We start from the raw sequence: 14,214 nt of genomic DNA, 5'->3' as shown, positions 1-14,214 counted from the left end.
ACTAAATCAGTGATTCTGATAGTGTTTAGGCCAGCAGAGAAGGCTTTGCTGGCCCTGACGGCCCACCACTGCAAAATACAAATAAAAACCTTTTAAATTGATGTGAGATTAAAATGCAAATTGTCTCTCATAATGATTAGATTTTTACTTCTTTTGATATTTTGTTATCTAATGCAATGATTTTCATGGCTTTCGGGCCAAATGTATTTAAATTCTATATACTGTATTCACTTTGAACACTGAAACGACAAATATAGCGTTTCTATTCGGCCCATAGCGTCGCTTATCCCAAAGAACCAGAAGCACATTTTCTTTATTTCCTTTCTGTCTGAAGTAGTTCTTTTTTTGTTTTTATTATTTTAAATACATTCATTTATATTTTTTGTGGGCTGAGGTCTGCCCTCAGCGCGCTAGTATTAAGAGGAATACCGTTTGATTTAGTGCAAATTATATTTAAGACCCGCCGGTTTCCTGCCGTTAACACAAACATGCATCCAAGTCTAGGTGGAAGTGGTCTCTTACTGTCAAACACACACACAAACACAAATTCTTTCTTCATCACACACACTCTCATGCTCTCTCTCTCTCACCACCACACACACACTGACACAAACCCTGCTGTGTTCTCTCACACGCACTCTGTCTGCACTCTGGTCTCTATGAAAAACATGTTGGCCTTGGTCATGCCTGACTTAAAATACATGGCATGCCACCATCCCCTTCTTTGTTGTTTGTAATTGCTCTAACCATTTTATTCAACTGCTGACAGTTCAATATTTCACAACACACAGTTGGTGAAAAATCCCAGTCTTTGATATGACAGCATGCAGTCACAGAAAGACTGCACAAACAGCTTTATTTGCTTTTTCCTTCAACACAAGACCTAAATTAACCAAAATGAAAAGAGATGAATGTATCTCATAGCCATTTTGTCCTGTTAGCTGTTTTACAGTGTAATTTTTCGATGACAAATTAATATTGTTATGCAAGAAAATTCATTCAACGTGAATAGCGGCAAGTGTGATGCAAGTGTGCAGGTGTTCAGGGGATTTGCATGTGGCTTCCTATTTGGTTATGTATTATGGTGTCCTTCTTTATTTTTGTTTTTCTTTTGTGACTATTTTGCAGTATTATTTTAGTATTATTTATATATGTGACCCTGGACCACAAAACCAGTCTTAAGTCGCTGGGGTATATTTGTAGCAATAGAAAAAATACATTGTATGGAAATCTCAAAAATCTCAATTTCGAAAAATTGACCCTTATGACTGGTTTTGTGGTCCAGGGTCACATATATATTTATGTTATGTATGTATTTGTGTGTGCATGTATGCATATGTATATATATATACATACACACACACACATGAAATTAGCTTTTTATATTTTAATTTTAACGTTTTAGTAGTTTTGTTATGCTTTAGTATTTCTATTTAGCTTTAATATACCGTTATTTCAGTTTAGTAGTAATTTTAGGTGTAATTTTACTAGAGAACATTTCTAGTTGAAGGATTTTTTTTTAAGTTTAATACTTTCATATTTTCAATATTTATATATTACTTCATCTTTATTTCAATTAACACAAACTATTTTTAATAGTTTTAGGTTTAGTTAACCACTGTTCTTTTGTGTTATGTCTAAATTGTATTACATTTTCTGTAATTAATAAATTCAGTAGACTGAATGTCAGTTTATGGGTTAAGTGCACAAATAATAATCTCATTCTCTGTAGATTTTATTTACTTTACTTTACTTTATTTGATCTCAGCCCTTATTTAACCCATATTTGTGTGCATACAGATGGAGGCTTTTCTCCAGCAGAAACAGGCTGAGCAAGACAAACAGCTGAAACAGCAAGAGATGGAGTTAAGAAGAGAAGCTGACATTGAACTGGACATCCAAAGACAAAAAAACCAGGAGCTGATTAACAAATACCAGAGTGAAAAACAGCAACTACAAAACAAGGTACAAATGACTAACCATGTGACATCTACATGTCTTCATCATGGACTGCTGCTCACCAGAGTAGTGAAGCAGTTTTGCTTTTAAATATTGCTAATATAAAAAAACAACAAAAAACCTTTGCCTAGATCAGAGCATTATAAGCAAAATGCAGTCATTTTGTTATGAAAAAAAAAAAACTTACTATAAAATATCACAATTAATGTGTCAAAGTCAGTTAGTTCTTGGGGTGTCAAATGGTACAACCTAGGGCTGCACGATTGACAAAAATCATAATTGTTGATTATTCCCTTGAAATTGTAATTGCGATTACGATGATCACAATTTACACTGAATGATGTTTATACCATTGTTTGATGCAACTGCATGCCGTATTTTTATATGAAAATAAACAAGCTGAAAACACTCTGAAAACTGAAAAACCTTTAGTGCTTTTCTATAGTATTAAGCCTCAAATATACATCGGACTGGTTTCTTCTTTAAATTATAAAAAAAGTAAAAATATGAATGGTATTATAATGTTATACTACAACTAAATCTAAAACAATGGAAAAACCCTTAAGATAACATGTAGAAGGAAAAAAAACACATATCTTAAGCATGCAGAATAACATAAGTGGACTTTGAACGATTAATTGCCGCTTTGAACGATTATGTAATTGTGGCATCCATAATTGTAATCGTGATTAGAAATTCGATTAATTGTGCAGCCCTAGTACAACCCCAAGAAAGCTTCATGCATAATAATTAAGATGTGTATTTTTAGATGTATTCGTTATAAGAAAATATGTATTTTTGCTATTTATTTTTAAATATGGTTACACCATATTTAGAGTGATTAAATCAAACTTTTGTTGAAAATAGTATAAATGTTTTTCATATGTAACCCAACATGAATACAAAGATTTACATGGCACGTAAATATCCTTATTTGGCCATTTGATCTCAACTGGGTGAGTTCACATTTTCATATAATCCTAATGTAAAACAAACATGTTTGACTTTCTTGGAGGGCTCGAACATGAGACTCGAATCGCTCTCAGTTTCCCACTGAACTAATTAATTACCTGAACTAATAAATTAATTAACTGAATTAATTAATAACCCTCTGATGCATAAATTATTAAACCACAAAGGAAAATATATCGTATCTTAGTTTCTTTTTACATTAAAACAAGAAGAATTATCAATAGTCAGAGATAAGTTGTCATTGACTGACAAAATTAGATTTCGTCCATTATTCATCTTACAGCCAAAATTGTTCTCATAGCTTAGCTGTTCTCATGTTTTAGTTTTCGTTGTTTGTTTTATCACTCGTACTGCTTGTTCTCCCCTGGTGTACGATTGCTTGACTCTACTGAATATTCAATCGGTGGTGTTTGGTTGTTTGAATCGCGACCCCGGAGAAGTCTGCCAGCTGCATCCTCATTATGTGCCAGCCGCATTGAGGAAAATGTGTTACCTGCCGGGGTGTCTGTGCCTGTTTCAAGAAATGCAGAAGGAAGCGTGCTGGAGGCCTTGTGAGATCAAAGAAGTTCGGGAAATATCCTTTCATCGGACCTGCGTCTTCAGTGGCGGAGGCCGTTGATGTGATGCCAAACCTAAGATGCTCATACCTCGTTCCCGTCTTTATCTGTGCCAGTGCTCTGGTCCTCACGGATGGTTCATGTGAGGCGGCGGTCAGGCGATCGAAGAGTAAATCGCCAAAATCTTCGTTTCCTGCGTTATGGAAGTCCGGTAAACGATACCACTTTACACACAGCTGTACCTTTTCCTGACTCCATTCCAGTGACAATGGCCTTGATTAATGCAAGGTCCCTTGCAAATAAGTCTTTTATTTTGAATGATCTTTTTCTCTCTCATGAATTAGACTTCTTATTTGTAACTGAGACTTGGCTCAACGTCGGTGAAACGACTCCTCTCTCTGAACTTTCTCCTCCTGGTTGTAGTTTTTTTAGTACACCCAGGTCTGTTGGCCGTGGTGGTGGTCTTGCTGTTATTTTTAAAGACAGGTTCAAATGCAGACTTTTACCTTCTGAGTCTCATTGTACGTTTGGAACTCAGTTAATTATGTTGAATTCTTTTAAATCTGTGTTGTGTTTTGATTTATAGACCCCCAAACATGCATGGGGATTTTATTCAGGAGTTTTCTGAATTTGTATCTGTAATTGTCCCTTCTTTTGAAAATATTTAAATTTTGGGGGATTTCAACATACATGTTTGTTGCCCTTCAAAGCCCCTGGTTAGTGAGTCATTTGATCTTTTACAGTGTGTTTCTGGTCCAACACATGAGCGTGGTCATACTCTTGACCTTGTATTATCTTTGGGGTTTTCAGTTAGTGGGGTGAAAATTGCAGACACTGTTTTCTCTGACCACAAGCCCTTTTTAGCCCTACTTTCCCATGTAGTACTCAGATTATGAATGTTTCTTCTTCTATTGCTTCTCGTGCTCTTACTCCTTGAACTGCTAGTAAATTTTCAGCAGCCTTTGGAGTTTCTCCTTTAATTCGCTTGATTGAGTCTCCCTCTCTTTGTATTGGACCTGAACAGTCGGTCAATCAGTTCAACTCTACATGTTCAGATATTTTAGATCTTGTGGCTCCTTTGGAAATTAGGAATAAAAAGGTCAAGACACAGCCCTGGTTGAACAGTAATACCCGTGTTCTCAGGCAAGAGTGCAGAAGGGCCGAACGTAAATTGCTTAAAGATAAACTACAGGTTTCTTATGAGATTTTGAAGAGTTGTTTGAGTGAATAACAAAGAGCTGTTAAATTAGCTAGATCTAATTATTTTTCTGATATTATCTCGAGGAACTGCCATAATTCTAGAGTGCTTTTTTCTACTATAAACACTGTACTCCATCCTGTTGTTATGCCATTACTCTTTCCTTCTGTTAACACATGTGAAAAGTTTTTAAACATTTTAATTGATAAGACTGCTGGAATTAGATCCCAGATTTAATCTGTTACTAATGATTTTATTGTACACTCTGTCCTTCCAAATCAATTGACTTGTTTTACGCCGGTATCTCTTCCACAACTCAAAGAAATAATTGTGTACATGAAGCCCACTAGGTCTCCCTGTGATGTGATTCCTTCTCTTTTATTTAAAGAAGTGGTTAATTCTATTGTTACATGCATTTTAACTATTATGAATAGTAACTTGACATTTGGTGTTGTTCCTCTTAGTTTTAAACATGCAGTTATCCAGATCCTTCTTTAAAAAGCTGGTTTAGACTCCTCTGATATTAATAATTTTCATCCCATTTCAAAATTGCCTTTTATTTCAAAGATACTGGAGAAGATTGTGTATGCACAGCTTAATGATTTTTTGGTGAAGAACAACATTTCGAATAGATTTCAGTCAGGGTTTAGAGCTGGCCATAGTACAGAATCAGCTCTTTTGAGGGTTACTAATGATATTCTACGTGGTGCTGATTCTGGAAGTTGTGTTGTTCTGTTACTTATAGATCTTAACGCAGCATTTTACACAGTTGACCATAACATTCTCATTGATCGCCTTAGAGACCATGTAGGCATTCAGGGTTTAGCCTTAGAATGGTTTTCTTCATATTTAAAAGATAGGACTTTTTCAGTCAGTCTAGGGAATTACTCTTCATCTGTTGCCCCACTCATGTGTGGGGATCCTCAGGGTTCAATCCTGGAACCGGTTTTGTTTTCCCTTTATATGCTCCCTCTAGGATCAATTTTTGAAAAACACGGCATTCATTATCATTTGTATGCTGATGACTCACAACTTTATTTACCATTGAAACGCAAGGATATTTTATCCATTCAATCTCTGTATGAATGTTTGGCTGAGGTTAAGTGTTGGTTGGCTAATAATTTTCTCCAACTGAATGAGAATAAGTCTGAGATTATTTTATATGGTAAAAAGGGACGTGTGGATGATGTCACTGACTGCCTGGGGTTACTTCCTGGGAAAAATCTTTCTAGTGTGAAAAACCTTGGTGTCATTTTTGACTCAGAGCTCAAATTAATGCCGTTGTTAAAAATAGTTTTTTTCATCTTAGATCTATATCTAAGTTGAAGTCTATCCTTTCTTTTGAGGACTTGGATACAGTTGTGCATGCTTTTGTGTCATCTCGTTTGGATTATTGTAATGTATTGTATCTGGGTGTGAGTCAGGCCTCTCTCTCCCGCCTGCAGCTTTTTCAGAATTCAGCAGCTAGTCTTTTAACGGGTACCAAGAAGAGAGAGCATATTACTCCTGTGCTTATTAAATTACACTGGCTTCCTGTACGATACAGGATTCATTATAAAGTGCTATTATATGTTTTTAAAGCTTTGCATGTTTTAGCACCAGAGTATATTTCTGATTTAATCAGTTTGCATCAATCCAATAGGTCTTTGCGTTCTAACGATCAATTACATCTGATGGCACCTCGATCTCGTTTAAAATGTAAAGGTGAACAGGCCTTTCCTGTTGCTGCTCCAAGGCTTTGGAATGACCTTCCTCTGTCTGTCAAATCTTCTCCTACACTACCTGTATTTCAGAGTGTGCTTAAAACTAATTTGTTTTCATTAGCATTTAAAAATGTCTTGTAATTTGTTCTTTGTTGTTGTTGTGGTATATGTTTATAATGTTTTGTGCTTGATTTTATTTTTGTATTTTTATTTAGTCATCCTGTACAGCACTTTGGTTTTGAAAGTGCTTTAGAAATAAATAAAGTTAAAAGTTGACGCCCCCCCCCCACACACACACACACACTCACATAGAGCCCCCTGTGTCTGTTTCCATGTCTCTTGTTTGGTTTTTGGCTCACACCTCTCCTTTGTTCATGGCCATAAATGATGTCTGATTACTGTCTGTCCGGTGGAGCCTGATACTCGGTGTGTGCATGTGCGTGTGAGTTTGGCCGGAGGAAGATTGGTGGAGGCAGGTCTACTGGTCCAGAAGTGATGTTGAGAGGTTTTGTCTGTCTGCATGCCACAGATGAGGGGTTGCTGGGCATGGCCTAAATGGGGAGGAGATTTGGGAGCAAAGGGGTTAAGGGCAAGTTGATGTGATGCCAAAATATCTTTATCTACCCTATATATACACAATAGGGGTCAAAAGTTGGAATAATTACAATGTTTTAATGTTTTTGAAAGAAAATTCTTATTCTCACTATGGTTGCATTTATTTGATGAAATATGCATTAAAACAGTAATATTGTGAAACATTATTATAATTTAAAATTGTCACATTTTCTATTTGAATATAATTTAAAATGTAATTTATTCCTGTGATGGCAAAACTGTACCATTACTCTAGTCTTCAGTGTCAAATGATTCTTCGGAAATCATTCTAATACAGTGATTTGGCGTTCATTATCGATTAGTGTTGGTGATCATTTATTAAAGGGGTCATATGATGCGATTTTTCTGTTACACCAAATACACAAAATAATGATCTTTAAAAAAGCATCATATGACCCCTTTAATAGTAGCTCTTATTATAATCATTGTTAAAAACAGCTTCTGCTGCTTAATATTTTTGTGGAAACTGAGATGCATTTTTTTCAGGATTCTTTGATTAAAAGAAGTTCAAAAGAACAGAATTATTTAAAATATAAATATTTTCTAATGTTATCAATTTCTTCACTGTAATTTTAAATTAATTAAATGTGCCATTGTTCAAAAAAAAAATAATAAGAATAATAATTTGTTAGATTTTTAAAGATAGTCATAGTCATCAGGACAAATGTTTTTTGGTGTCTGTGTGTGTGCTTTTCTTTTTTTTTCTCCAAACTATATTTGCATGTCTGTCTATCTCTCCTTCTCTCTTTTGCTCTAGATTCCTGCTCTCATTCATTCAGCCGTGCAGGAGCTCCATGAGGAGTTGGCAGTGCTGCAGGAGCGCATTAAAGAGCAGGAGAAAGAGATGAAGCATGTTTGTGAGAGCGCCTCCCAGAGGCAGCATCAGCTCCTGGAAGAGCGGAGGACAGGAGAGGCACAGCTGCAGTCAGCCCTGCAGGAGCTGCAGGAGAAGACACAGGAGCTGAACCAGGCTCAGATTAACATACAGCAGCTCAAAGAAGAGAGGGCCACCCTACAGGAAGAGGTGAGGCATTCCCCCTCCGTTCACTTACAGGTGGGAGTTTTAGAAGGGTTATTGACACACGAATGGGCCATAGCCTGTCAGTCTAGAAATGGATTTAACTCACTGCACATTTATACAATTTCTTAGCACTTCATAGGAAGAACTAGCTGCTAGTGATACCGCAATGTTCATGTATATAGTCTTTAGTGTGGGTATACTTTTACTAATGCATGCTGGGAGTGCTAATTTCATTTATATGTCAAACCAGATTTCAAATTTAAGAAAAAAAATATATTAGGGGTTACCTGTAAAAGGGAAAACCTGTCACAGAAAGAAACATTTTACAATAAATTGTGAAATGTTAATTTTAGTTAGTTGAATGTATGTTTGGGGTTAGTACAATGATTTTTTAAATATATACTTTTATTTAGCAAAAGTGGCAATAAAGAATATATATATATTAAAAAATCTAATAAATAATTTAAAAAACTTAAACTTTTTGAAAAGTAGTATATCTTTTTAACATTGTAAAAGTAAATAAATAAATGAAAACATTTTAACTGTATCATAAAAAACTATATATTAAACCCTGAAGTGTAGTATATTTATAAATTAATTTAACCTAAATTAATAAATCCTTTAGAAAAATGAGTACATTTTAGTTCATGATACCTAATGCATTTACAGTATAAATGTTAACACATTGAAACTTGTAAAATGTTACCAAATGACCACAGGAATTGAAGCTGGAATGATTTGTATCAAGGACGCAGAATTCTACATTCCTCTTGGTGCACAGAAAAATATACAGTGCCGTGAAAAGGTTTTTACCCCCTTTCTGTTTTTTAAATTTCTTGCATATGTCGCACTTAAAAGATTCAGATCATGAAACAAATTTTAATATTACATTACATTACAAGATAACCCGAGTAGATACAAAATGCAGTTTTGAAATAATGATTTCATTTATTAAGGGAAAAAGGCTGTCCAAACTTGCCTGGCCCTACGTGAAAAAGTAATTGCCCCCTAAATCTAATAACTGGATGTGCCACCCTTTGCAGCAATAACTGCAATCAAACATTTGCGATAACTGGCAATTAATCTTTCACATCGCTGTGGATGAATTTTGGCCCACTCTTCTTTGCAGAATTGTTTTAATTCAGCCACATTGGAGGGTTTTCGAGCATGAAAGGACTGTTTAAGCTCATGCCACAGCATCTCAATTGGATTTAAGTCCAGACTTTGACTTGGCCACTCCAAAACCTTAATTTTGTTTTCTTGAGCCATTCAGAGATGGACTTACTGGTGTGTTTGGGATCATTGTCCTGCTGCATAACCCAAGTGCGCTTGAGCTTGAGGTCACAAACTGACGGCCGGACATTCTCCTTCAGAATTTCTGATAGAGCGCAGAATTCATGGTTCCATCAATTATGGCACGTCGTCCAGGTCCTGAAGCTGCAAAACAGCCCCCGTTTTTGCCCAGTCTCTTTCTTATTGTTGAATCATGAACACTGACCTTAATTGAGGCAAGCGAGGCCTGCAGTTCTTTAGATATTGTTCTGGGTTCTTTTATGACCTCCTGGATGAGTTGTCGTTGCGATCTTGGAGTAATTTTGGTAGGCCGGCCACTCCTGGGAAGGTTCACCACTGTTCCAAGTTTTTTCCATTTGTGGATAATGGCTCCGACCGTGGTTCGCTGGAGAACTTTCCAGACTGATACAGGGCTGCCCCCTAACCGTTAGTCGACAAGAAGAGGCTTGGTCAACCAAAATGTTTTTAGTCGCTTAGTCAGAAAAAAAAATAATAATCCACAGGCGAAGTCACGCAGTTTGTGACGGACAGATCGTTAACGGCTAGTCTATGGTAATACAGTAGCCTACATCAGGCAGGACATCCAAACACTCACCTATCATTCATCCTCCACAAATACGGCTTATCATCTGAAATATGTAAGTATTAGCAACTTTACATGACCTCTCAATCTAATGTTAGGCTAGCCTAGAAAAATGTGCGCTATTAAAGTGTCTGTGTGGAGTGTAGAAGCGTGCACACTGCAGGACAGATGGAGGCGCGGGTACGGTCAATTGCTCTTTAAATTCTCCATAATTTCTGTTCATACAGATAAGAGTAATACATCTTTCGAATCTGTAAAGACTCTACGTTTATTTATTTGCACTCACAATAACAACAAAACATTGCGCTTTTGTAAAATAATGAAATGCACTTTCTGCCGTCGTGTCTCCGTGAACTTGAGCACGAAACTCCGTGTATGCTTGCCTTACAGTCATAGAAAAAATATATCCATAGAGAGGGAAATGTCTACTTTATGAAATGCACTTTCTGCCGTCGTGTCTCCGTGAACTTGAGCACGAAACTCCGTGTATGCTTGCCTTACAGTCATAGAAAAAATATATCCATAGAGAGTGAAATGTCTACTTTCAAATGAACCAAATCAAATGGAAAACAAATATTCTCGGATTATGTAATCCGTATGAAACATGCATACAGGTGCATCACAACTGCGGAGATGACGAGTTACGTCGACTTCATCTCTTAAACCGAAAACAAAAAAAGCAGTATTTTATCAATAAATTATGAAAATATTAATACAGCCTCCTTAACTGTTTTTCCCTGACACATTCATAATCATTAGCTTCTGCGGTGCGCTGTGGCAAGCTTTATGTGTGTGCTTGAGCGCGTATTAGGCTATGTAGGCAATTAAAGGCTCATTATAATGATTTAAATTGTTTATTAATAAATGTGCGATTAGTCGACTAATGCTTAAAATGAACGACTACTAGTCGACCAGAAAAATCTTTAGTCGGGGGCAACCCTAGATACATGTCAACTATTTTGTTTCTCATCTGTTATTGAATTTATTTAGATCGCGGCATGATGTGTTGCTCTATAAGCATGCTTCACTTTGTCAGACAGGTTCTATTTAAGTGATTTCTTGATTCAACAGTTCTGGCAGTAATCAGGCCTGGGTGTGTCTAGTGAAATTCAACTCAGCTTTCTAAAATAATGTGGTTAATCACGGTTCTTTCATGATTTAACAGGAGGGGGCAATTAATTTTTCATGTAGGGCCAGGTAGGTTTGGACAGAATTTTTTTTCCCTTAATAAATTAAATCATAATTAAAAAAAAATGCATTTTGTATTTACTTGCATTATCTTTATGTAATATTAAAATTTGTTTGAGGAAGGGGCAAAACACTTTTCACAGCACTGTATTATAGTGTGAGTCTTGAAGTTTTTATTATTTAATATATTTAATAGTTGGGCATGATTGTGTGTTTTTGAAGTTGAGATATTAGGATTTGTACTTGATAAACTAGGCTACATTGAACCACAATTGATTTGGTTGTATTGATCTGGTTTTAAATGGCTTTTTACCGACCTCTAGAGGTAAAAAAAAAAGTAAAGTGCAAGAGCTCTGACACAATTCAAACACTGCTTGCACAAAGCAGACAATTGGTAATGAAGGCCAATAACAATGGATCATACTAATAAAACCATGACAGGTGTCCATCACTGATATGCTGAGACAGCTTTTTTTTTTTTTTTCTGAGACGTCATTTATATCACAGTGCAAAAATGAAGCAAGCTAAGATTTAGACAGGCAGTCTAGTAGCTTACTACTAAAGTATGCAGACGTGAGACATCAACAATCGTGACCAACATCAGGATTCATATTAACAACTGAAATGACTGGCACACAGACCTTACCCAGGTCAGAGAAGAGAACAAGAATAAATATCCAGAACCAAAATAAGAAACAGCAGAGTTGACATGTGCCTGTGTGAGAGTGTGGGAAAGATGAGTGAATCATTCTAGTCAGACAGCGAGTATGTGGGGCAGTACTCTGTTGACACGCATGCCTGTGTCTCCAGGGGGCAGTCTGTGGTTTCAGTCACGACACTCTTGTCAGTTCTCGCTCTCATATTCTCCCACTCCAAAAGCCCTTTCCTCCGCCCCTCAGGGTCCGCCATCCACCTCCACCCTCCTCGGCCCGCTCCTCTCTTTCGCTCTCTCTCTCTCTCTCTCTCTCCTCCATGTCTCGCCAGTTCATCTAGTTCAAGGTGCCGTGACGTGAATTTCACAGCTGACATATTCTTTTATGCCGGCCCCAGAGCGCAGCGTCTCTCCCGCTCTCATCTCCCTCCCCACTTTCAAAGCAAATGGCTTTCTTTTGTGGGAAAGATTTCGCTGCATTTTAAGAATCCATTAAAGCTAACTAAGATCTGACTGTGATATAAAATCGATACCTAAGGGCATTTAACGCTTCACCTTTCAAAAGAAGCACCTTCTTGATGTTCTTTTCCCTTCCTCCCCCTCTTGCGCTCTCTTTTTCTCTCGGCCTTTTCATCTTGTCTTTGAACTGTGCCTGCTCTCTTCAGAGGCATGTGAGATATTTTCAGACTGTAGTTGATGTTTATGAGGATTTATGAGGTTGCCGGTTCAAGAGCAAGTGGGAAAGACTATAGCTCTCCTCCTAAATTAAATGTGCTGCCTACCTAGACAGTATTTTAAGACATCATAGATGCAGTCTTGACACAAAAGCTGGTCTAAATTGCTCCCTTCAAAGAGACCTAATTTTTGTTAATTTTAAAGGCAGCATAATTTTTTTATCCTTAGCAAATAAGCCAATCTTAGTGATGAGGGAAACAATTTATTCAAGATGGCAGATGAGTCTTAAGAAATGTGATTAAAATTAGATTAGATTTCTTTTGTTGCCCAAAAGCTTCAATACAAATAATTAAATCTAATTAGAAATATTCAGTTTAATATTTCTGTGCGCTATTTGTAGACATGTTAGATTATTACATTGTTAGCTTAGCAGTATGCTAATATCACTTTTGTTTTGTATTGTTACAGAAATAATTAATATAATAAATACATATATACTCACTTTCATTAAAATGTTTGGGATCAGTATGTCTTTTTAAAGAAATTAATACTTTTATTTGGGGAGGGTGAATTAAATCGATCAAAGTGATAGTAAAGACATGTATAATGTTACAAAATATTTAGATTTTAAATAAATGCTACTCTTTTTAACTTTCTATTCATCAGAGCATCCTGAAAGAATTGTAGATCAAAAAATATTAAACAACTGTTTCCATCATTGATAATAATCCGCTTGTTAAATCGTGATGTAAGGAATTCTGTTTCAGGGTCCAAGTTAACAGAGTTATCTGTTTTTGCAAATGAAGTCTTCATATACTGTCTTTATGTTGTTTCTACATTAATTTTAAGATTGAATGTGAAATTATTGCAATATAAAAGTATATTTAAAAACTTATGTTAGATGGGATTAATCGCAATTAATTTCTGAAAAAATGTGCGATTAAGTTTATTTAATTGATTGATAACAGTATATATATATATATATATTGTATACAGGTGCACCTCAATAAATTAGAATGTCGTGGAAAAGTTCATTTATTTCAGTAATTCAACTCGAATTGTGAAACTCGTGTATTAAATAAATTCAATGCACACAGACTGAAGTAGTTTAAGTCTTTGGTTCTTTTAATTGTGATGATTTTGGCTCACATTTAACAAAAACCCACCAATTCACTATCTCAACAAATTAGAATACTTCATAAGACCAATAAAAAAAAAACATTTTTTTGTATGCATGTTCATTTACTGTACATGTACTCAATACTTGGTAGGGGCTCCTTTTGCTTTAATTACAATTTTAATTTTAATTAAAAATTACTCAATATTTGAGAGAAATAGGCCTTTTGTGTACATAGAAAAAGTCTTAGATCTTTGAGTTCAGCTCATGAAAAATGGGGGCAAAAACAAAAGTGTTGCGTTTATAATTTTGTTCAGTGTATATACCTTTAACCCAGAAACCCTTTAAACATTCCAGTACTGGAACATGAATTTAAATTGAAGAAGGGGCTTTGACTCTTTTCAGGAGGCCACCACACGCTACTGCTCATGCCATAAATCCAGAGCTTTCTGACATTTACAGAGGAAAAAATATACCTGTGACATGTCAGGTATGCACAGAGGAAAACAACATCTCAAATGCATTAAACAGTACAGATATATTCTCTGTTTGTGATGGTGGATCGATTTGATTCATGATCAACATTAAGAGCTGCTTAAAAATAAACATGCACAAATTAGTGAGATTGTGTGAACTTAATTTGTCATTTATGGAACCGCTTTAGGCCCGATTGATTTGTTA

General features: G+C 35.9%; 1 protein-coding gene across 1 annotated transcript in view; it reads left to right on the top strand.

Moving 5' to 3' along the window:
- Positions 1-14,214, top strand: part of lekr1 (Leucine-, glutamate- and lysine-rich protein 1) — a 161,923-nt gene that overhangs the window by 133,597 nt on the left and 14,112 nt on the right. Inside the window, exons 11-12 of the mRNA XM_016471512.1 lie at positions 1,801-1,965; positions 7,762-8,028. Coding sequence (XP_016326998.1) covers positions 1,801-1,965; positions 7,762-8,028 — 432 coding nt within the window. The remainder of the gene's footprint in view (positions 1-1,800; positions 1,966-7,761; positions 8,029-14,214) is intronic.

The sequence above is a fragment of the Sinocyclocheilus anshuiensis genome, unplaced genomic scaffold (genome assembly GCF_001515605.1).
Source record: "Sinocyclocheilus anshuiensis isolate Anshui unplaced genomic scaffold, SAMN03320099.WGS_v1.1 scaffold604, whole genome shotgun sequence".
In the NCBI taxonomy this organism is placed as follows: domain Eukaryota; kingdom Metazoa; phylum Chordata; class Actinopteri; order Cypriniformes; family Cyprinidae; genus Sinocyclocheilus; species Sinocyclocheilus anshuiensis.
This window is presented reverse-complemented; position numbering and strand designations above follow the sequence as displayed.